This window comes from Zosterops lateralis, assembly GCF_965231275.1.
Source record: "Zosterops lateralis genome assembly, chromosome: 17".
Taxonomy (NCBI): Eukaryota; Metazoa; Chordata; class Aves; order Passeriformes; family Zosteropidae; genus Zosterops; species Zosterops lateralis.
In genome coordinates this window covers 192,038-212,716 of record NC_139777.1, presented here as the reverse complement: position 1 = coordinate 212,716, position 20,679 = coordinate 192,038, and the positions used below count along the sequence as shown (strand labels likewise).

The 20,679-nt window shown below is 36.8% G+C and overlaps 1 protein-coding gene across 5 annotated transcripts in view; it reads left to right on the top strand.

Moving 5' to 3' along the window:
• The window catches only part of SFSWAP (splicing factor SWAP), a 33,287-nt gene extending 13,734 nt beyond the window's left edge, over positions 1 to 19,553 (top strand). For 3 of the 5 annotated variants that reach the window (XM_083874009.1, XM_083874011.1, XM_083874012.1), the window contains exons 12-19: positions 674 to 907; positions 2,470 to 2,660; positions 8,774 to 9,039; positions 13,083 to 13,238; positions 14,117 to 14,242; positions 16,992 to 17,162; positions 17,743 to 17,815; positions 19,147 to 19,553. In XM_083874009.1, coding sequence (XP_083730135.1) covers positions 674 to 907; positions 2,470 to 2,660; positions 8,774 to 9,039; positions 13,083 to 13,238; positions 14,117 to 14,242; positions 16,992 to 17,162; positions 17,743 to 17,815; positions 19,147 to 19,212 — 1,283 coding nt within the window. In that variant the 3' untranslated portion in view covers positions 19,213 to 19,553. Of the gene's footprint in view, positions 1 to 673; positions 908 to 2,469; positions 2,661 to 8,773; positions 9,040 to 12,951; positions 13,043 to 13,082; positions 13,239 to 14,116; positions 14,243 to 16,991; positions 17,163 to 17,742; positions 17,816 to 19,146 lie in introns of those variants that run through there. The other 2 variants (XM_083874010.1, XM_083874013.1) reach the window with 2 other exon arrangements.
• Positions 19,554 to 20,679: the final 1,126 nt, after the last annotated feature.

Genomic DNA, 20,679 nt, shown 5'->3' with positions numbered 1-20,679 from the left:
ACAAATCCCACTTTATTATAACCTAAATACAGTACTTGCCTCCAAGACAGACATAACATCCATACTAAACTTTTCTTCTGCCTCTGAGGAAATAAAATCCCCTTTAAGGATTTGTTCTATCCCATGAAAAAGTTGGAAAATCGCTGTTACCTCTTCTCTTGGATTTCCTTACCCCAGGATTACCAGAATCAAAGCTTATGTTTTATAAACTTTGGTATGTAATTTAATTACTGTATTTAAATTTCCCTAATTGCAGTCTCACAGGACATGTATGCAAAAGGCATCCTGAGGAAGATGAGTATTGCAGCAGACCACTTGGTACTAGGTAGTGAGAAATTCCATTCTTACACTCTTCTTTCTTAGAAGTGTCATTTTGGATAAATGGATTGGAGATTAATTTTTTGAGATCTTTACACAGCAAATGAAGTTTCTAATGTTTGTTTTAAAACACAGAAAGAGAGAAAAAAGGATTATGTTGTCCTTTTCATCAAAACAATTAGCATAATAGGATGATGCAAGTGCCTTTTTTTTGTTGTGGTTTTTTTGTTTTGTTTTGTTTTTTTTGTTTTTTTTTTTTGTGGTGTAGTACAGGAGTAATGGGTCAAGTCAGGAAATTGAACCTGCCTTCTACTGTGGTCTAATGATGTGTGAAATCTTACCCATTCATTCACAGCATCCTTTGCTCCAATAAGCTTTGCAATCAAGGCCAAAGAAAACGACCTTCTTCCTTTGGAGAAAAACCGTGTTAAATTAGATGATGACAGTGATGAGGAGGAAGAGGAGGGAAAGGAAGGCCAAGAGAGTGCTAACAGTGCATCAAACCATACTCCAGCAGTTACCACTCCTTGTGCTGCTCCTGAGGAGAAAAAGCCTCAGCTTACACAGGAGGAGTTGGAAGCTAAACAAGGTATTCCATGTGGCACTGAAAACAAAATGAAGGATTGAGTCCTTCACAGAAACTGCAAAGCTGACGTGTGACATTTTATGTGTTTTGAATATTTTCTGTGTCATGTTAACAAGAATCAGAATTCTTTTCCCACCTTCATTTCCAAATTCTTTTCCCCAGTTTGTTTCCTCCTTATTTTTAAGAATGAAATCTTCATTCGTTGCTCAGACAAAATGAAATTTATAGCACACTGGGGTGGTTGAGTGCTTCGTCCTAATGCCTGATCTTTCTGAATTTTATTTTGGTTTTCCATTACAACCTTCTAGTAAAGCACTGACTTTGTATTTTCCAGATTGCATTAACAAAGCCCAGCAAGGACATACCTGTTTGTCATTTTCCTCAGCGAACAGTGAATTGCTTCAAGCTATTTTTCATTTGTATAGCATTCCCATATAGACTCATGTTGCCTTGCTGATGTTTTGTTGCTCTTATAATGCAATGCCATTAAGTCTTTGTATGGGTTTTTCCTGTTACTGTGTTAATGTGCATGAGGGCAGAAGGGCATGCTGTGTAAATTTGAATGAAATGATATTTTAAAAGAATCCAGTTTCACCCATTCCTCCCCAAGGCTGTTTCACAGCAGAGTGTGCTTGTTAAAGTGGATGTTCTGTCAGTATTTACCAGCTTAAAAACTCAGTATTTCTCACAACTATGAGTATGGCACGGGAATTTAGTTTTTCATTTTCAAAATGGTGGTTTTTTGCTTCTAAGTAGCAGTTGCTTTGTAAACTGCAGTAGCACAAAGTATGCTTTGGCATTACATATCTAAAGCAAATATGAAATATTTTGTATGATAATAAAAATGAAGTGTAAAACACATTAGAAAAAGCTGTGTGTTGAAAAACCTGTGGAACTGAACAAAAAAATCCAGTTGTTTTGTACATATACAGAACATGAAAGTGTAAGGTAAAAAAACATTACACAAAGTAGCTGTTAGGTGCATTAATTAAATCAACTGGCTTATTCTCTTCATGAAATCATATGTAATCACACACAACAAAATCTGCTGGTTGTAACAATGATGAAAGTGTTTCTGAAAATTTCTGGAGCAGCTCTTTCTATAAATAAAGTAACATTTATTTAAATAAAGCTGGAAACTGGAGATCACATCAGTGGAAAGAGCGAACTGGAGAGTTTGCATCACTTTAAGACTTAAAAGAAAAAACTTCTGAAGTTATAGAGCTACTTTCTTTAGGTAGCTTTTACAAATAGAAAAGGACAGGTATCCTGAATAATCAGGATTAGATTTTCTTGCCATTTTAAGTTAGAAGTTTTTACTTCACCTGTACTGCTTTACATTTGCTTTACATTTAGCAAATGATGTATCTATGAATTAAGATGCTTGCAATTTCTTAATTTCAAGCTGATGTCCTTCTGTCATTGAAAGGCTGTATTGGAAAGGCTCGAGAATGGCTGGAGGGGCTGTTTGCTGGTTTGTGATGGGGAGGAGTGTTTGTTTTAAGGAACCCTGAGTTCTCCAAGCATGGCTCACTCTAGACTTAATGCTTAATTGTCTTTCTTAGCAAAGCAGAAACTGGAGGATAGATTAGCAGCTGCAGCAAGGGAGAAGCTTGCACAGGCCTCCAAAGAATCAAAGGAGAAGCAGCTACAAGCAGAACGCAAAAGGAAAGCTGCCTTGTTCTTGCAAACCCTGAGGAACCCTCTGGCAGAGGCAGAAACTGAGAAAATTGAAGAGAATTCCTTCAGTAGTGAGGTAAGCAAGAAATAAATTTCTCTTTCCCATAAAGCTGGCAGAAAACTTACCTCTAAGAATGAATATGACAGTGTGCCATGAACTTGACTAAAGAGGTAGAAGCTTTTCTAAATGCAGAGAAATTTGAATTTTAACACTGTTAATATTTTTCCATTATCTTACATATGTCTCTCATCTGTTATTAGAGAACTAGTAGAGAAGCAGGCTGCGCAATTCCTAGGTCAGTCAGACAGGTACAGAAAGGAAAAGGAGCTTCCGTGTTTTAACTCTCTGCTAGTGATCCAAGTGTTGGAACACTCACCTTGCAAGAGTATTGGGATGGCTTACTTTAATTGTGATACTTTCTTATTTGATGTGTATATTGATGGTTTTGCTGTACATTACAAATACAAATATTGTTGGGGAGTAGAATCTTGATTTCCTGGGTTTGGAATTACATTGCTTTCAGAAAAGCCAGTAAAATCACTCTTGGTTCCACTAGTCAAGCAAAATGTAGTTTCTGGATACTGATGGAAAATTTAAGATATTGATTGTGACAGACTGGCAACAAGAAAGAATGACTTGGCTTTCCATTGTTTCCTTTCCCTCAGAAAGAATTCCAGTACCTAGCAAAGTAGTTCATTTCCCAGTTCTTGATTTTTCCAAATAAATCATGGATTATCCCTCAAAATACTTTCAAGAGAACAGTTGAAAGAGACATACCTGCAGTTTAGGTGATCCATATCAGCAGAGAGTACCAGATATGTGAATTAACTGTGGTCACATCCAAAAGGAGATCCTGTTTGGGTTTTTCATTGCTACTGCTAACAAATTTTCCCTGACACGAGTGTTCAGTACTTCTCTTTTCAGTTATATATTGAAGAGTGAATGCAAAGGGACAATGACAATGCAAAACTCCCCACATTTGCAGTTCTGCTCTTTTTCTCAAGGGAATTTGTCAAGGACAGAGATATTTCTAAGCTAAGGTTCCTTTGATATTTTTCTTTAAGAGAATGCCTGAAATAACCAGTGACAGCTGACTCTTTTTCAGAAGAGCAGATGAATGTTCTCACTCACATCTGAACTTACTAAAGTTCTAAGTTGAACTTGGTAGTGAACTTCTCCACAAAAACCAAACCCTATTCCACTTCTCAGTAAATTTCTGGATTTTCTAGAAACTTATTCTTTCTCTTCTTCCACAGAAGTACAGTTTCAGAGAAGGCATCTACTTTTTTCTTACACAAAGAATTTGAGTGTATTTGAGAAATTTAAAGTAGCCAGTTTCACTATTTCTTACCAGTAGAAATGGCTTTCATTATTAAAAGGTTTGTTTAGAATACATTTCAAATGTATATTTAAATGTCTTCTGATGTGACCTTGCTTTTCAGAAATAAAATTGGTTACTATTGTATTGGGAGTGCTTGTACTGTTTTAATGAAGAGTCAAAAATGCCATAGTGTCTTGGGAAATAACATTCCTGCTAAGTGTCATTTGCTTAGTGACACACTTACATAGATACATGCATACAGACTTTTGAAGATAAAAGCTTATTTTGAAGCACGAGTGTTTTTCAAGATGTTGTTCCATGTGCCATATTCAAAAAAGCATCCATTTCCATTCATTCTAAATAATCTGCCTTTTACTCTCCTTGCCTGTTTTGCCTATTTTTAACAGCCCATTTCAGTCAAGAAATTGTATTAGAGAAAGATGAGTGAAATCATATTGCAGATTTGTTAACCTCTGTTCTTGAGAACAGAGAACCTGAGAACCCAGTATGCTGTGTTAAGATGTCTAAATCAGTTTGTAAATAAATATGTAGCACTGGTTTGTTTTTTTAAGCTTTTTCAGTCGTGTTTCAGACTAAAGCTACATTTAAAAATACTGATTGCAAAACAGTAACAAAAGATAACTACAGTGGCTGTAATAAAAATAAAGCATGTTAAAAAGTTGAGAGAGAAAGGTAAGTTAGTTTTGTAGTTTGGTCAGTAGAACTAAGTGGGGGTAATTAAATCAGAAAAGTAATTAATCAGCAAAGAAAATAATTAAGTATTTGTGTCTACCAAAAATGTCATTAAATATGTCTCATTTCTTGTTTTGGGAGTAGGAGCATCCAATGAGGGGTCCAGGAAACAACAAGTGATACACAGTGGTCAGAGTTAATGTAGTGGCATGATATTTGTACCTTAAAATTCGTTTCAAAAATGGAGTAATGACTGAGTTGTACAATAAAGCATGAGAATACCTATGGGAGATGCATAATCTCCATTACATTGCCCAGCCTAATGTTTGTATAAAAAACAGTAATGCTATTTATGTGTACATACAGCATATGTTTGTGCTGAAAACCTGTTTATCACAATGTGCAGAAATACATTAAATGCACAAAGCTTTTGTGACCTCTGTCAGATTTTCCTGGTACCTTGTCTTTCTTGAAAGGATCACTGGTACTGAGTGTACATTACATCTTTGAATGAAATCGATTCTGCTAACTGCAGGTAAAGGACAGTCAATAATGTAGAACAGAGCACTTCTAAGCTGGTTTGGCTTCAGCTGAATCTTAAAAATAGTCAGTTTTGTGTTTCCTGCAGCTGAATTATTTCTTTTCTATGGCTTCTTGTTTTTCTTTAAAGTGAAATCAAGCAAGAGAAACAAAAGGCTGGAAAAGCTTGAGCAGTAGAGCAGCACAGCATTTCACAAATGGCTCCTTACCATTCCTACATGCATTAGAACAGTTCAGTTATGCATAATATTTCTTCACACCAGTACTTGAAAAGCATGGAGCTCATCTCAGTTTCCAAAACTGATGAGCTTCCAGAAATGCTGTGGCCAGTGAAGTCTGTGCCCTTGTTCAGGACATGGACTAATAGCCATTGGATGACGTTTCCCATCTTGTGTTTATGTGTAGAATTCATATAGACTCCTGTCACTGAGAAGTTGCCTTCATTCTGCAACGAGTGTAGGTTCCTTGTCCTGGAGCAGCAAACAGCTTGTAGTTTTAACAACTGCGGTTCTTCCGTGCTGAGCTGGAATATGCCAGGTTATACGGAGTGCTTCACTGAACTGTCTTTTTTACTTTTGAACAAATGAAGTAAGCTTTTCCATGATCTGAAATGCAAATCTCATTCCAGAATTATTTAAATTAATTCATTTTTTTTAGAAATAAGATTATATATGCTCAGTAGTGGGACTTGGCATGGATTATTCTGCAAATTCATATTTTACTCCTTGTCAGAAATGTTTTAGTGGTGATAGTGCTTTGGTAGGCATGTAAAAGCCATTTGGTTGTACCCAAACTGTTACCTGTATAAACCTTAGTATCTGATATAAGCAGAAGAGAACTTCTGAACTTGTCGATTAACTCTTTACTGTTCTGACGTTCTTCACTCTTTGTAGTTTTTGTTAGATCTAACATAGGATTCCAGTTGCTGTAGAAGAAGTATAAGCTCTTTGTAATATTATTGATAATGTCCTTTTCCAGTTGATTTTGTTTGAGCCAGACACAGTGGTAATGTTTTGTTCTGTTGCAATAAGCACGTTCTGGTTCATTTCTAATTTTGACTTTGTGTATTGATTAAGTAGTGTAACCCCAGAATAACTAATGTGTATTCTGGGCTTATGAATACTGCAAATATGCAAATGAACTCAAGTACTCATTTCTGTTCTCATATGGCTATAAATTCTCCCTGTTTACAGAGCTCTTTCCTAATCCATTCCTGCTAAACAGGAGTTGTTGAATCATGTTATGGCATTACTTTAGTCGGATTTGCTTTGGTCATGCAAATAAAATGCTAAAGAACAACTCTGCCAGAGAATTTGTCTGACAGTGTAGCATTTAGTAAAGGCCAAAAAAATGTGCTGCTACCCAAAACAGACAAAGAAGTGAGATTCAGTGAATGCTATCTGAATGTTTGCTGTTAACTTCTTAGAAGAGCTCTCAGACAATGTAAATCTCTCATCCCTTGAGATGCATAATAAAATTCATCAGGTAACAGGTTTGTTTCCATGCTCTCCAAAACTCTTCACTGGCCTGCATATTGGCAGAGCCTGATCAGTTGAAGCAGAGTGCTTTGTAATTTCCCAGTTCTGTGCTTACTGGGATTTTTTTTTTTTATTTATTGTTTTCTGCATTCATGCCTCCAATTCCAGTTCCCATTGCTTTTTTATCCAAGACAGTTTATTTGTTTTCAAATATTTGTACACCTAGAAATTTTATTTGTGGCCAAGCAATTTGCTGACTGCTTTCAGTGAGCTCTGTGTTCTCCTGTGGTGGTGAATGAAGTCATTTTACTGGTGCTGGTTTTCAGCTGGAGTTGCCACTGAGGGAAGTGGCCCATTTGTTTCAGGGGATTGTCATAAGAACATGTCACCTGTCACCAGAGCACGGGGCACAGTGGTGGGCAGGTGGGTGACGTCCCCCTGTGTGTTGTATTTCATTGAAGAACCTGCACATTTCATCTGCGGGTAGTAAAGTCACTTCTGTGTGGCTCTCCAGATGTGATTCCTCAGTAGCCTGAAGCAGTGGTGTTTCAATCCACCAGGCAGCCAGCCTGCATCTGTGCTTCCCAGAGAACTGGACAGAACTGTCACTCAGTGTCAGCTTCCTGAAAGTCAGGGAGAGCCCAGTGTCAGCAGTGGGTGCTTTTGGTGGAAACATGGTTGGACTTAGCATTGTGTGGTTCTTTGCTCAGGTGGCCAAGAGAACCTCGACATGTGAGCTAGAAGTAAATGTGTCATTCATTTATTAACTTCCTTCTTGGCAGGGATAGGAGAGCTTGTGTTTTATGTGGCCAAATGAACCTGAGCAGTGAAAACCTTGGGTTTTTCTTCTCTGTCTTGTTTTCCTCTTAACACTACTTTGCCTACAGCTTTTTCGTTTCAAGCTATTAGAGGTGCCTACTTCAAGGCAGACTGGGCTATTCCATATTCAGTAGTGTTCAAAGCAAAGGCTCAGGTACTGTGTAAAGAGATGAATAATGTTGTCAAAGGAATGAAAGTCAACTCTGGTGGTCTCTTAGGAAACTGGAGATGCAGTGTCTGTGAGGTGTCTGCAGTTACTCGTGGAGTTTGTGAAATTGGAAATAGGCCCCTGGTAAACCAGTCACTCAAATGATCATGCTGTAAAATGTTTATAATCTTTAAAGCAAGCTACTTTAGTATGGTTTTGTTGCTGGTTTTGTAAATATTGTGATAGCAGTTATCAGTTAAAGCATGAAAAAGTGTCATGCCTCTAACTTGAAGCAGAACTGCCTTTTTGATTATTCAGATACATTAAGTTTCTGTCTTTATGTATTCATGGTGGAAGGGTAAAAAGAAAGGAAAAGATCACCTGTTTCTAATTTGGTTGTTTCAGATTTTAATGTATTAATTTTTATTCTAGTCATGGTAAGTATCCTTGTATCAAACAGTTAAAGTGTCAGAGGAGGTGGAGCAGAAATTATGATAGGGAAACTGATTTCTTCAGTTGCCTTGAAATGGCAGCTGGAGGAATGACAGGCTTTGAAATGAGGAGCATATCTGTAGTGCCTGACTTGTTCTAAGAAAGGCATTGAGCAGAATTCTCTGAACCTCAAGCTGATAATTTGAAAATGTTGTGGTATGATTTTGCTTGATCTCCTTCAGCTGGAATTATTCACTGAATATTACCTGCACATCGACCTGTTCTGTCTTAGAGATTAATAAATGTTGTGATCTTCCCAGTCCTTCTCATTTAAAACATTTATTTTGCAAAGTTCAGACATAATTTCTATCAGCACTGGTCCATTTTGCTGTTTTTCTTGAAGTTGTGATCCAAACAGCACAGTTGATGGAAGAAGGTGACACTAAAACTTAGCTTTGAATGCCAGTAGTTCCTGATTGTATTTCCAGGTTTTAAGTAAAACATGTAAATAGGGTAAAAGATACCTGATAGTACCCATTTTTTTAGAACACATTTCTTCAAAAAACTTAAGATGAAAACTTTTACAACTTGTATGTGTATCTTTGGGGAACTGTACAGGCCTCCATTAAATTATGATGGATGCACGTGTTTGAAGATGTCAGCCTTACTTCTGCACCCTTTACATAATCCCAATGCAGCACTGACTTTGACTAACTTTGGAAACTGAACGCTGTTCTTTGTTTATCTTTGATTTCAGAGTATCAGTAGTATACCATGTCCCGTGACTGCAGTCAGAACTTTACCCACCTTAGAAGTTAAACAAGCAGAAAGGCCTTCAAGCAGAAGCAGAGATCCTCCTAGGGATGAAGAAAAGGAAAAGAAAAGGAAAAAACACAAGAAAAGATCTCGGTCAAGATCTCGATCGCCATTCAAGTATCATTCATCATCTAAGTCCAGGTCTAGATCACATTCAAAAGCAAAACACTCACTTCCCACTGCCTATAGGACTGTCAGGCATTCAAGGTGGGTTTGGAAACAAAGCATATTCCTTAGTGTTTTGTGTGGGTTAACATGTAAAACATCTTTAACTTCTTCCATTACATAGGTGTTTTTATACCTGTTGCAAAGGTCACAGTCACCTTGAAGGCAGTATGTAGCACATAGAGATCAAATGTGACAGGTCTTTTGAAAATAATTTTAGTGAAATAATGAATCATTAATTTCTGATTACATAGTGTGAAACTTTTAAATGCTTTTTCCTGATGTTCTTTGAAATACCTAGTGATAATATGTAAGAATGTGATGATAGCAGGAAGAGAACTTGCTAATGAATGTGACTGTTACTGGAGCAAAGTAACTTAGACAATATTCAGATAAGACATAGAGAGCTAAGTGGTTGAGCAGCAAAGCTTAGCAGAAAACAAAGCAGGTAAATGACAAGTGTAAAACTATGATGGATGAAATGCAGGAGAAATATGACTGGAATCCAAGAAGAGTGAAAACAGGGGTGAAAGAGAGACCACAGAAGAATGTAGCCCAGGGCTGTTAACTCTGTACTTAATTATTAATGAGATTAAAAACACTATGCTAATTATCCAGCTATAAGATGATGTATGTTGTGTTTTAGTGACACTGTTAAAGATATCTGGATCTAGGCACCTTCAAAGTTTACTGTGTGTAGAATTTGTCATATCTGAATGCTCTACCACAGTGGAGCTACTGTGGTCAGTAGGAAGGGCTTTGCGGATACATTCTGTGGATCAGGCTACGGAGCAGTGTAACTACTTAAGTGGCTTGTAGTTCAAGCAAATTGTGCATATAAATACTGCCACAGCTGTCTAAGTATGTGATGCATGTGAAACCATACACTACTTCCTCTTTGTGTCTCTGCCTACAGCTCATGCCTGAAAAGAGCTTCTAGCCCCTGATGACAGTGTGCCAAAACTTCTTTTAGTTTTTTTGTGCTTTTTTATTTAATGAAGTGTCTTAACTACACTAACAGGAGTGTTAACATGTTACAACTTACTGGTTTATAGTTGATTTTTGAGTTTAAGAATAATACTTTGGGGCAGAAATCTCTGCTATTCAGAGATGACAGGAATTAAATGAGCTCAACTTAGACTGGAACAATTGGTCTGACATGCTGCTTATTTGATGACCTTTGACAATAAGTTGTCATGTTGTGCTGTATCATGACCAAAAGTCATCAAGAATAGGTAATCTACAGGAGCTAATCTGTGTTTGCTGTCTTGAGTTTGCCTCCTGGCACAAATCAAATGACAAGCACATAGTAGCATGAAAATCATGAATCACCACAACACCTGGTTAAATCTCGTTACATATTTCCTTGATAAGCTGTTGAATTCTAAAACCTCAGAAGTTCAATAAGCTTAATGCTGGCTGGCTGAATTTTAAAATTATACAGAAGAACAGCACCACATTTTGCACTGGAAACATTTTGCATGTTTTAACTTCACAAAAGTTAGAACTGAACAGGAAAGGCCTTGTACAAGAAATGGTGATGATTGAAGGTGTGCTTTATTGAAGATGTTTTCTATGCCTTAACATACTGTATTTGCAAAGTTAGACATCTTGCTTCTGAAACAGAAAAATTGTAGAATAATCAAGAGCAAGAGGCTGATTCATAACCCTGTCAAATACTGATGTGTTTTGATTCTCAAATGTCTAGACAAAAATAGTACCTTGCCTTTGCAATTGCCAAAAAAAGGCAAGTGTTGTTTCCTAGCTAGAAGGTATTACTGGCTTTTGTCTTCTTTTTTATTATTTGTTTTTATTTTAGTGTTGTTTCATATAAAATCATTTCAGCGCATTGTGTTGATTCATTCAAAGCTTGGCATGTTTCACATCTCTGCTGATCAGTTTTCCTTAGGACAGTGTTCTTCAGCTTCACCTAGAACAGTGGTTTTTCCTAGCTTCCCAAAGCACTGGATATTACAGCTTCCAGCTGAATGAATAGTTATGTAAAGAGCCATACCCTCTTGGAATAAAGTGTAAACTGTTCCTGGATGTTAATGTGTTCATCTTGTATGAAGTGGATGGCACTTAGAGACAGTCACTACTGTGTGGACAGTGATGCTGAGTTACTTTGGAACAGCCCTATTTTGAGTGTCTGTCCACTATTTGAATGCCTCAGTCTAATGGTATATTGTTGCCTTATTTTAATCTGTTCAGAATGTAGATTAAAAATCACATTTACTATATAACTTACTGTGACAAGTTAATGGGGAATAAAATGTGGGAAGTGTAGGTAAACACTGAAATTTGCAGTAACATTCTTTGCTCTTTATTCAAGGAATGTTCAGGATACTTTGCCAGCTCTTCCTTTTTGGTTTGTCATCTTATTCTTTTTTTCCAGAATGCATATTGTTCTTACAAATCCCACGAGTGAACTTTGCAGTGTACTTCTTTGTATATCATTTTACTCACTTGCTTATCATTTATTTTCATGTTGTTAGACGTTTAGACGCTCTGCCGAGTTTAAGAATAGTCTTTGGTGATTAGATACAATTTTGATAGTGTTGCATTTTCTATATTTTCTTATGCAACTTCAGCAGTAATAAAGTTGAAAAATTCTGTTCCAATAACATGAAGTTGATTCAGAGCATGTTTTGCATATTCATTTCTGTGTTTTAACAACCAAACCTATTTTACAGAAACAAGTTTTAAAAACCATAGCTATATAGAGAACCAAGATAATGCTTAATTGTGGCATGTGGTGTGCTAATAGCAATTCTCTGTACAAATGCATGTTATTTCCTGGAACAGAATTGCTCCTGTAAAGCTCCTGGTATCATACAATTTTAATTCTAGACCTACACGACAGATTAAACAAGCCATGTACACTGTAAACAGTGTCCCAAAGTTCTGTAAGGTACTGCAGAACAGATCTGTCAGTCTCAGAGAGATAATTATTTATTACAAGTAAGTACTTAATATCAAAGATGGGGCATATTCATTAAATCTGTCTTGTAAAACAAAGGTTTTGGTATCCTAGTAGTAAATGCAGTAAATGCTGAGTCACTGTTTTTATTTCTCGTGGACTCCAAAGCACCATTAAAGAATTGGGTCTGGGCTGTCCTGGCAGTGGTGCCGGTGCCTGGGGCGGGCAGTGGGTGCTTCCAGCTCACCTGTGTGACTGTAAAGAGCAGTCATCTTCACCTCAATCTCTATTTCCTACCCATAGATAAATCTACAGGTTTGTGAGTGTGAGAGGGCAGGAAGGGAAGCAAAGCACTTATATACTGAATGATTTAGTGATTTGATTGGGTGAAATTTGTATGTTCATTTTGAACTAGAGATGGAATGTCTAAGCTTCTTTTCAGTATTGCTGCTTTACTTCATACTGTTTAGTAATGGAGTAGTACTAAGGCACGTAATATATCCAGTTAATGAATTATTAGGAGTACTTAGTGGTATATTTTATTAACAGGTTACTTTGCAGTAAGTTTGGATAGAGTGCACCTGTGTGAGAGTTTGTGTGAGACTTTTTGCCTCAGTATTAGGAATTCAGTGGACTTGGAAAGTCTACTAAAGTTCTTTGCTAAAAAAGATTGTTTGGAGGTGGATTTTTTCTTCCTTCAAAAGTGATTTTCTTATTGCTGAGGCAGTGTCTAGTCATGTAATTTTAATTCCAATTTTGTAATGAGACATGCCAAGCTTCATAACCCTTTGAACTTTTGGGACCTTTCTAAGCATAAGCCATAAAGGAATAAAGTGCCTTCTGGAATTACAGTCTAATGAAAATTATAATTTATATATTGCAGTAAAACTGATTAGCTGTTTTTTAATTGTTTGAAGCAAATGGCCAAAGTTCTTAATATTTGGTGACTGGAAGAATGCTGTAGAACAATAAATGTCAGTTCATAAAAATGAAGCTAATGTCTTTTTCTTTCTGATTGTTTGGACTTTTTTTAGGCTGGTCCATACAGGCGTGTTTCACTAAGGTTCAGCTTTTGGTTAAGGGACTAAGCCTTTTCAGGATTCTAGTTAATACCAAAACTAGGACATTTTAGTCTGAATGTGAAGTATGTGCCTCCATATCACAGACTCACAGCATCCACAGCGACACTGAGCATGGAGCCGAGTCTGAGCAGCTCATCAGTGGCAGCAGCAGCAGAGTGGAAAAATTATCAGGCAACTTGGGCAATGAAAAGATCTGACTGCTGGAGCTCTTTTGAGGGAAATCCTGGTAAAATGTCAAGGTGTCTGACTGAACCCAAGTTTTATAATCTGTCGGTTTTTTCCTTTTTTTAATCCTTCTGAATGGCTTGGTAAAGATCAGATTTTTAAGTGTCAAAGCAGTTAATTTGCAACAGTTATCTGCCATTGTGATACTTTCTTTTCAGTTGGGCTTTTTTGTTGTAGGTGTAACAGAAATGGCTCAGGACTTTGTAGGTGTGTATATATTATCTATATTGTGTGAAACTGAAGATCTCTGATCTTAACTGGGCATGCTTTCTATTTTCCCTTCTTGATCTCCTTCTCACTTTTCTAGGAAAAATATTTCAAGTCAAATTGCTAGTGCCAAACAACACCGATAATGGTTTGTTTGTCACTTACATTGGTGAAAATATTGGCTGTGCTAGTACATTTCCTGGACTTGTCAGAGAGGCACTGCATCAAGAACATGTATTTATCTCTCTGAGGTAGCAGTTCTAAAAACACACCAGTAATTTGGGAAGACAAAATCAAGCCTGCCAGTCCCAGGCTTTGCACAAATTGGATTTCTGCATACCAAGTTTAGTAAACTACGTTGCCACAAAAGGTGGCTGTACTAAAAGAAAATTTTGCCGTTAAATAATACAGAAGTTGTCATAGCAGACAAGACCAAAAAATAATTCCTTTTTTTAGCCCCCTATTGGGAGCGAAAAGCAATGGATAACTTCATCTCAAGTGTCTTGGATAGGCAAGAAATTTTGATGTAGCTGACAAGTCTTGGAGCCTAAAATGCACTGTGTTGGTATAAAATAGGTGTTTGAAAGATGGTGTGTTTGTATTTGATGAAGCACAATTCCACTGAAGTAAAAGTTTTGAAATAAGTACCAAAAAGCAAACTTTAGAATATTTTTTCTGTGCTCAGGTCACGCTCAAGGTCACCCCGGAGAAGGGCTCACACGCCGGAGCGGCGGCGGGACGAGAGGAGCGTCCCCACGGCGTATCGCATCAGCAACAGTCCCGGGAACAGCAGGAAACGGCCCCGCTCCAAGTAAGGCCTCCTGCCAGCCTCTCGGGCTTAGTGGCTGATGTCCTGTACACTCCTGAGCTAGAACTTAACCTTGGTCTGTTCTGGAGATTTATTTTGATAGAAAAAAATTTTTTCAGGGGAAAAAAAAAAGTTAATGCACTTGTTGTTCTTTGCTGCTCTTGCCTATGTTTGAATAGCAGCTGTCCAGACAAATTGGATGGATGTTAATACACTGCTGTCTGCTGGCCACGAGAGTTCAGATTTCACTGGGAGTTTCATATTTCCCTCTTTTTGGGTCATTTTCTCATGCTGTGCTTGTGCAAGCTGTATGACCTCTGCACAGGTCATAGTGCAGTTATGACGTCAACTTGCTTGACATCGCATCATATCTGCATAAGTAAGGGCAACTCTGATTTAGCAACAGGTATTTTGCAGTTATTTTACTGGCATACTGGAATGTGAAGTATGAATCAAGGTGTCATTTTGAGAGCACCCTGCATATAGGGTCCCTTAAACTATTATAATCAAAAAGGCATTTAGTCTTCAACTTCTTTCTCCGTATGTCTTGTGGAATAAGAAAGAAAGAGATCACTTTCAGCTTCATTAAAAAAAGCTATTGTCTCTTGATAGCCTGTAATTAAGTGATGTGTGGTGGATATAATTGAGAACTTCCTAAGTATACTTCAACTGATTTAGTTTTTAACGTTCATCAAATGAAGATAATAGAGGCTCCTGTGGAATTCATGCAAATTTGGTTAAGCAGAAAAGATATGAAAGCTTAAAATGCTTGTTTTCTTATAAATGCAGAAAACAATTGTTTTTCACATCCCCATGCTGTTTTTAATGCTGTGTTGGTGTGTCTGCTGCTTGACCATTCAGCATTTTAAACTATAAAGTATTTTTAGAATTGTGCCACTCCAGGTTGTAAATTATAATGGTAATTGTGAAACAAACTGCATTCCTCTATGAATAATATTGCTTATATAGGTCAAAATTTTAAACTGTTATGCCTCAAACAGGAAAGCAGAAAGTGGCACACTAAAATATGGCAGTAAGTATGGAAGATGTAGACTGAAGGAGGAGTATTGTAGTTAAACATAGATAAGGATATTTTGCAGCTCTGATTGCAGAAATTAAATCAAAAACTGTTTCAGCCCTGACATGTTAAATTTTCAAGTAAAAATGTGATGGACCAGTTTCCATGTTCAATTATGGAACAGATTCTTCATCATTCAGCTGTTCTGTTTGTTCATCATAATCTGAGATGAAAAACAGTGAAAGAGCTTAGGGTAAAATACTTTTCTTGCATTACAAATGTTTGCCAAGATTTTCAAGATTTAAATATGAAATCTGTTCACAGCTTGGTTTCATGATGATGTTTTAAGAAACTAAGCAATTAAAGTACATAGCTAGTCAATGAATAACTGACTTTGTAGCTGATGGTTTTTTGTAGTCATGAAAATGTTAGAGGCTGTGGGGGTTTTTGTCTGCCACTTAATCACTATTTATGCAAGAAAAGTGCAATTTTAAGTCTTTAATGTTAAATTTTAGATAAAATACATATATAAATTCTATAAAAGTTTTATATAATAAATTCTGTATAAAAATTCTGTATTAAAAATGTGGGGTAAATTCTAAGCATCTGAGTTGTATGCTATTTATGTTGAAATTCAGTGTGTTACAGCACAGCACCTTTTAAAGTTGAACATTCCCATGAAAAATCAACGTAAAGGAATGATGAATGTGATATTTAAAAAGTGGCTAAAAGTTTTAGTGTTTTAAGACGTTCTAGAAGCTTCAACAACATTACTCTTATTAGACTTCTGGGAGTGCATACTAGAGAGAGATGCCTACAGTGAGGTATTGCCTACCTCTAATTAAGGCATTGCTCTAGTTATTCTAATTATAGTAATATCAATACTAGTATGTAAATCATACAGACATAAGTTCATAACCAGGTAAAAAAGTTTGATAGTTTAATCTTTAATATATTACTAATTGAATTCTCTTTGAGCTTAATATTGCCTATGAGGTGACCATCTCTGTTACCTGCTGTCAGTAATGAACACATCAGGTACCCGTAAGTCCTTTGTTTCAGCTTTCATACTGACAAATATTTGTGGATCTAATTTCCAGGTCACAAAGAGTTTGCACTTAGGCACACTGCTAGGTCCAGATTAGTCTGAGTGCAATACAACAGCTCATTTAAAATTTTGATCCTGTGGTTTGTTGCAGGTTGGATAACAAGGGAAGAGTTTGTTTTCTTTTAAAAACCAAACAAACTGTGGATTTGCCTTGTAGATATTTTACATAGCCATAATTCCATGTTTTGTTTATTTTGTGAGCTAGGAAAATTGTCAGGGATATAAACTCTTACATTTCTTATTGCATTCTAAGTGTCTGATGTTGTTAGGGAAGGAACTTCCCTCTAGCAAAGTTATTCTGCAAATCTCCAATGCAAGGCTTTTTGTTGTCGTCCTGCACACGGTCAAACACTGACCAGTAATTGCTGTGCAGCCATGAAGCAGCATTCCCAGTGAGAACCTCAGGGGCCAGTAGTTGCCTAATGTAATATATTAAAAAGAGCTTCTGAGAAGGTATTTTGTACAATCGTAAACGTGCAGTATTGGTAAGACTAATGCTTGCTGAGTGCAAGAGAAACATCTGTAGAAGAGGGTACATAAGCTTTCAGAAGTGTGAAAAGTAACTTCAGCTTAGCTAGTGTAATACTGCTTTAAATAATCTTCAATAAAGTATTTTCTTCTCACAGAAGTCCCCATGAAAAGAAGAAGAAGAGGCGGTCTAGATCACGTACTAAATCCAGAGCTAGGTCTCCCTCACCATCCATGTCACCAGACAAACCATCCACACACAAAAATTCTGTACATTCAACTAGTGTCTCTCCTGTGGAGAGCAGGGAATCCAGCCAGGAACGCTCCAGGTACCGTGCTCTGTTACTGCCATACAGCAGGGCTGCTGTCCCTTGACTGTCAGGGTGTCTGTGACCAGAGCCGTGGGGTGAGGAGCTCTGTGTGTGTGCAATGTGTGCTTATCCAGAGTAAAAGTCACTGGGAGCACTGCACTGTCTGCATCTGTCTGATGAAGGTGTTGGATCTCTTTTGCTTTCTGGAGTAAACATCTTGACCTACTCTAACAGGAAAACTGGTGCAGAAAATTCTGTGACTTATTTCTAAGTTGGAAATTGGAAGCTTTCATGAAATGGGATAACTCTTTGAAGTAGAACTTTAATAGAGTGGTTTGAATTGTAACGTGTGTCAAGATTCATGATTAAATTATTTCTAGAATATAGAACAGTCTTGTTAAAAAATTCTCAGGTTGCTGTTCAGATTTGTCTGAGCAGTTGTACGAGTGGTTTTTCTGACCCTGACTCACATCCTCTAGTTGACTGAGAGAACTGTTGACTAGCATATGAGAGACATGTACAATAGAACCCAAATCAAGATGGTGAGTGAAATGCATTTTCAAAATTTTTACTATAAATTTCTAATTTTGTTTTTTAGGGGAGTTTCTCAGGAAAAAGATGGCCAAATCTCTTCAGCAATTGTTTCGTCAGTGCAGAGTAAAATCACTCAGGTACAAATAGGCAAATTCAGAGTATGTTGTGTAATTAACTATGTCCAGCATATTGTTTTCTTCTCTTACCACCTTGAGCAATTCTGAACTTCGCATATGATGTCGACACATGTTCATTGTCTTTCTTAATCTGTTTTGTTTATGGAAACAACAATTTTGTTGCTTCTCAGATGCTGTCCTTTCACTTTTAATCAAACCAGGTTAGGCCATTGGTTTATGCATTTTTGGGTTAAATGTTGTTTATGGCATAGCATTTCCTAGTTTAATATTGGACTGCTGGTTTGCAGTGCAGCTGTGAGAGAAGGAACGATTACTGTATCAAAATGCAGTTCTTGGTTGCTATTTGTAAAAAGTAAAAAGTAGGAATGAAACTTAGGTGAATCTGCAAGATATTTCCCAACACAGATAAATTTAGCATTTCTTTATCATTAACAGTGCCAAAAAATGGACTTTAACTAATTATTAGATTGTTGTGCTGCCATTGTGCTGGCTGACCCTAACCAAGTCAGTATATTTTCTCATTCAGATCCTTCCATCTGTAAAGCAGAAGGAATAATGATGCTAAATTCCCTGCTGGGGTGTTTTGAGAACTTCAGATGCAAAATGCTTTAAAAGCACTAAGGAATTTATTTATATTGCATTTGTGAACAAATGTTTAAGTAACTCTGATGCATTACTGATACACGCTTTTTATTTTGTCATAATTTTTTGCAATCCAGTTTTTCAATGCTGTTTACATGAAATTACATTTCTTTTTGTAATGCTGTTCCAACTGGATGCTCAGGCAAGACAGAGTCTGTTTGGTTTCAGTCCCTCTGTCATATGAGAAAATGCCTCTGCGGTGCAAATTTTTTGGTTCAGATTTACAAAGCAAGAAAAAAATCCTTTCTGTTTTAGAGTAATTGTTACATTCTTTCCTTACCATCACTCTCTCTTTCACTTTTCTTTTTCTCTTTTTTCTTCCTCTATTAAAACTCCAGTGGTTAGAAATTGTGTGTTCATTACAGGATTTCTTTGAAGATACAGTCATAGTTTTTCCATTTTAATTGATGTGATTTCTGTACTTTGTATAGAAACTGCTTGAAATATTTATGCAGAGCACTTTGTTGCATTTTGGTAAAACCAGACTTCCGTTGCTGCCATAGGAACTTTCTCTGAATTATTTCTCCAAAACACTTAGCCTAGGAATTAAACATTTGATGGTCATGACTCCAGGTATCCCTTGTGACTGAAATGCACACTAACCCTTTCATGTGGGTTTTTGCAATCATGTGTTTCAGTTTTATTCAAAGCTCAGACATGTCTGATCATTTTCCTTTTATTTTCTACAGGATCTTATGGCCAAAGTGAGAGCAATGCTTGCAGCTTCCAAAAACATCCAAACCAGTGCCTCCTGAGACATGTTGGAACTGACCATCAAGAAATTGTGTGAAAAGAACAATTGGAAAAGAACTGCCTCATCTCAAATGTACAGCTGAGCTTGGCTCACTTGGTTCACAACTCGCCTGATTTACCAGAACTCAAGAAGCTAAAACCTATCTTTCTGTACAGAAGCATCTCCTTGAAATTTCATTAAATTTTTTCAGCCAGAATATCTTTGAAAAGTTTTTGGGTTTTGTAAATTGATTTTTTTGACTAATTCTTCAATAACATTTTATGATCAGCAGTCTATATGTGTATATTTGTAAATACTATGTTTCTGTGAAAAGTATTACACAATAATAAAGAAGGAAACATCTTTCATTAGCTAGAGTTTTTCTGGAGTCCTTAATTGTTTGCAGTTGGATTTTGTTACAAATCGATGGGGTTTTTGTTTATTATTTTCTGCTTTTGAATTTGACAGCTGTCTTGCCTGCTGACTCTCTTAAGCTGTTTACTTGGATGTCATTCGTAGACAGTTTTTGAACAAAGGATGTGATTTTCTGTCCATGAGTTAGAAAGATCTGGGAGCCTTCATGTGAAGAGTTGGCCCTTTGAAGTCAATAACTAATGGTCAGTAGCCCCATTGTCTTAGTGTGCCTCGTTCTCTCTACTTAGGTACAGAAAAGAGGATATTTTTGGACATTCATCAGGCATCCTGTATAGAAATCCAGCATTTTTCTGATTTAATATCTTTCATACAGTTGGAAAAGTTACTTGCCAACTTGTGTTTTGCTGACATAGACCTATTAACTTTTTTTCAACCAGTACCAGAGAGGCACCATTTCCTCTGCGCCAGTTGGTGAAACAGTACTAGTAGAGACAGATAAAAAAGGACATAAATAAGATTTCAAGACTGCTGTTGTAGATTGTTGTGCAGCGTTGGAATTTACAGCAGCTATATTTTTCTCCCCATAATGGAATTAAAAGTCCCACCATGGTTAAATAATTGGCAGCTTGCATGCCAGTTGTTTATCAAGTAATAGGAAAAAAACCCAGCTCTTTGATAAAATAGACTGGGCAGCTTGTTTGGCTGCTGCTGTGCAGATTTATTCTCTTTGGGACGTTTGTTGCTTTAATGACTTCTTAAAATATTTTCTCTTCCTATGAGCAAGTCTTCCAGTGTTCTCTTTTTTCTTTTCCTTACTCCCTTTTGTGATATGTAGGGAGATGGAATGTTTAGCTCTAGAAAAATTTAGATTAAACTGCATTTTTATACAGTCTTTATTTTTTACTGAGGTTTGTTTGCATTTAGCAATCTCTCATGGGGAGCTGTATCCTCTAAAAAGTAGTAGTGTTTTCATTATGCTATTTTTTTCTCTTTCCAGCCAGAATGGACATTTTTAGCATATTAAAAGGGGTTGAACTGCTTTACCAGAATAATTTCACATTTGGAAATCAATGCTGCTTTTTTTGGTCTCTTCGCAGGCACCGGCTGTGTTGTA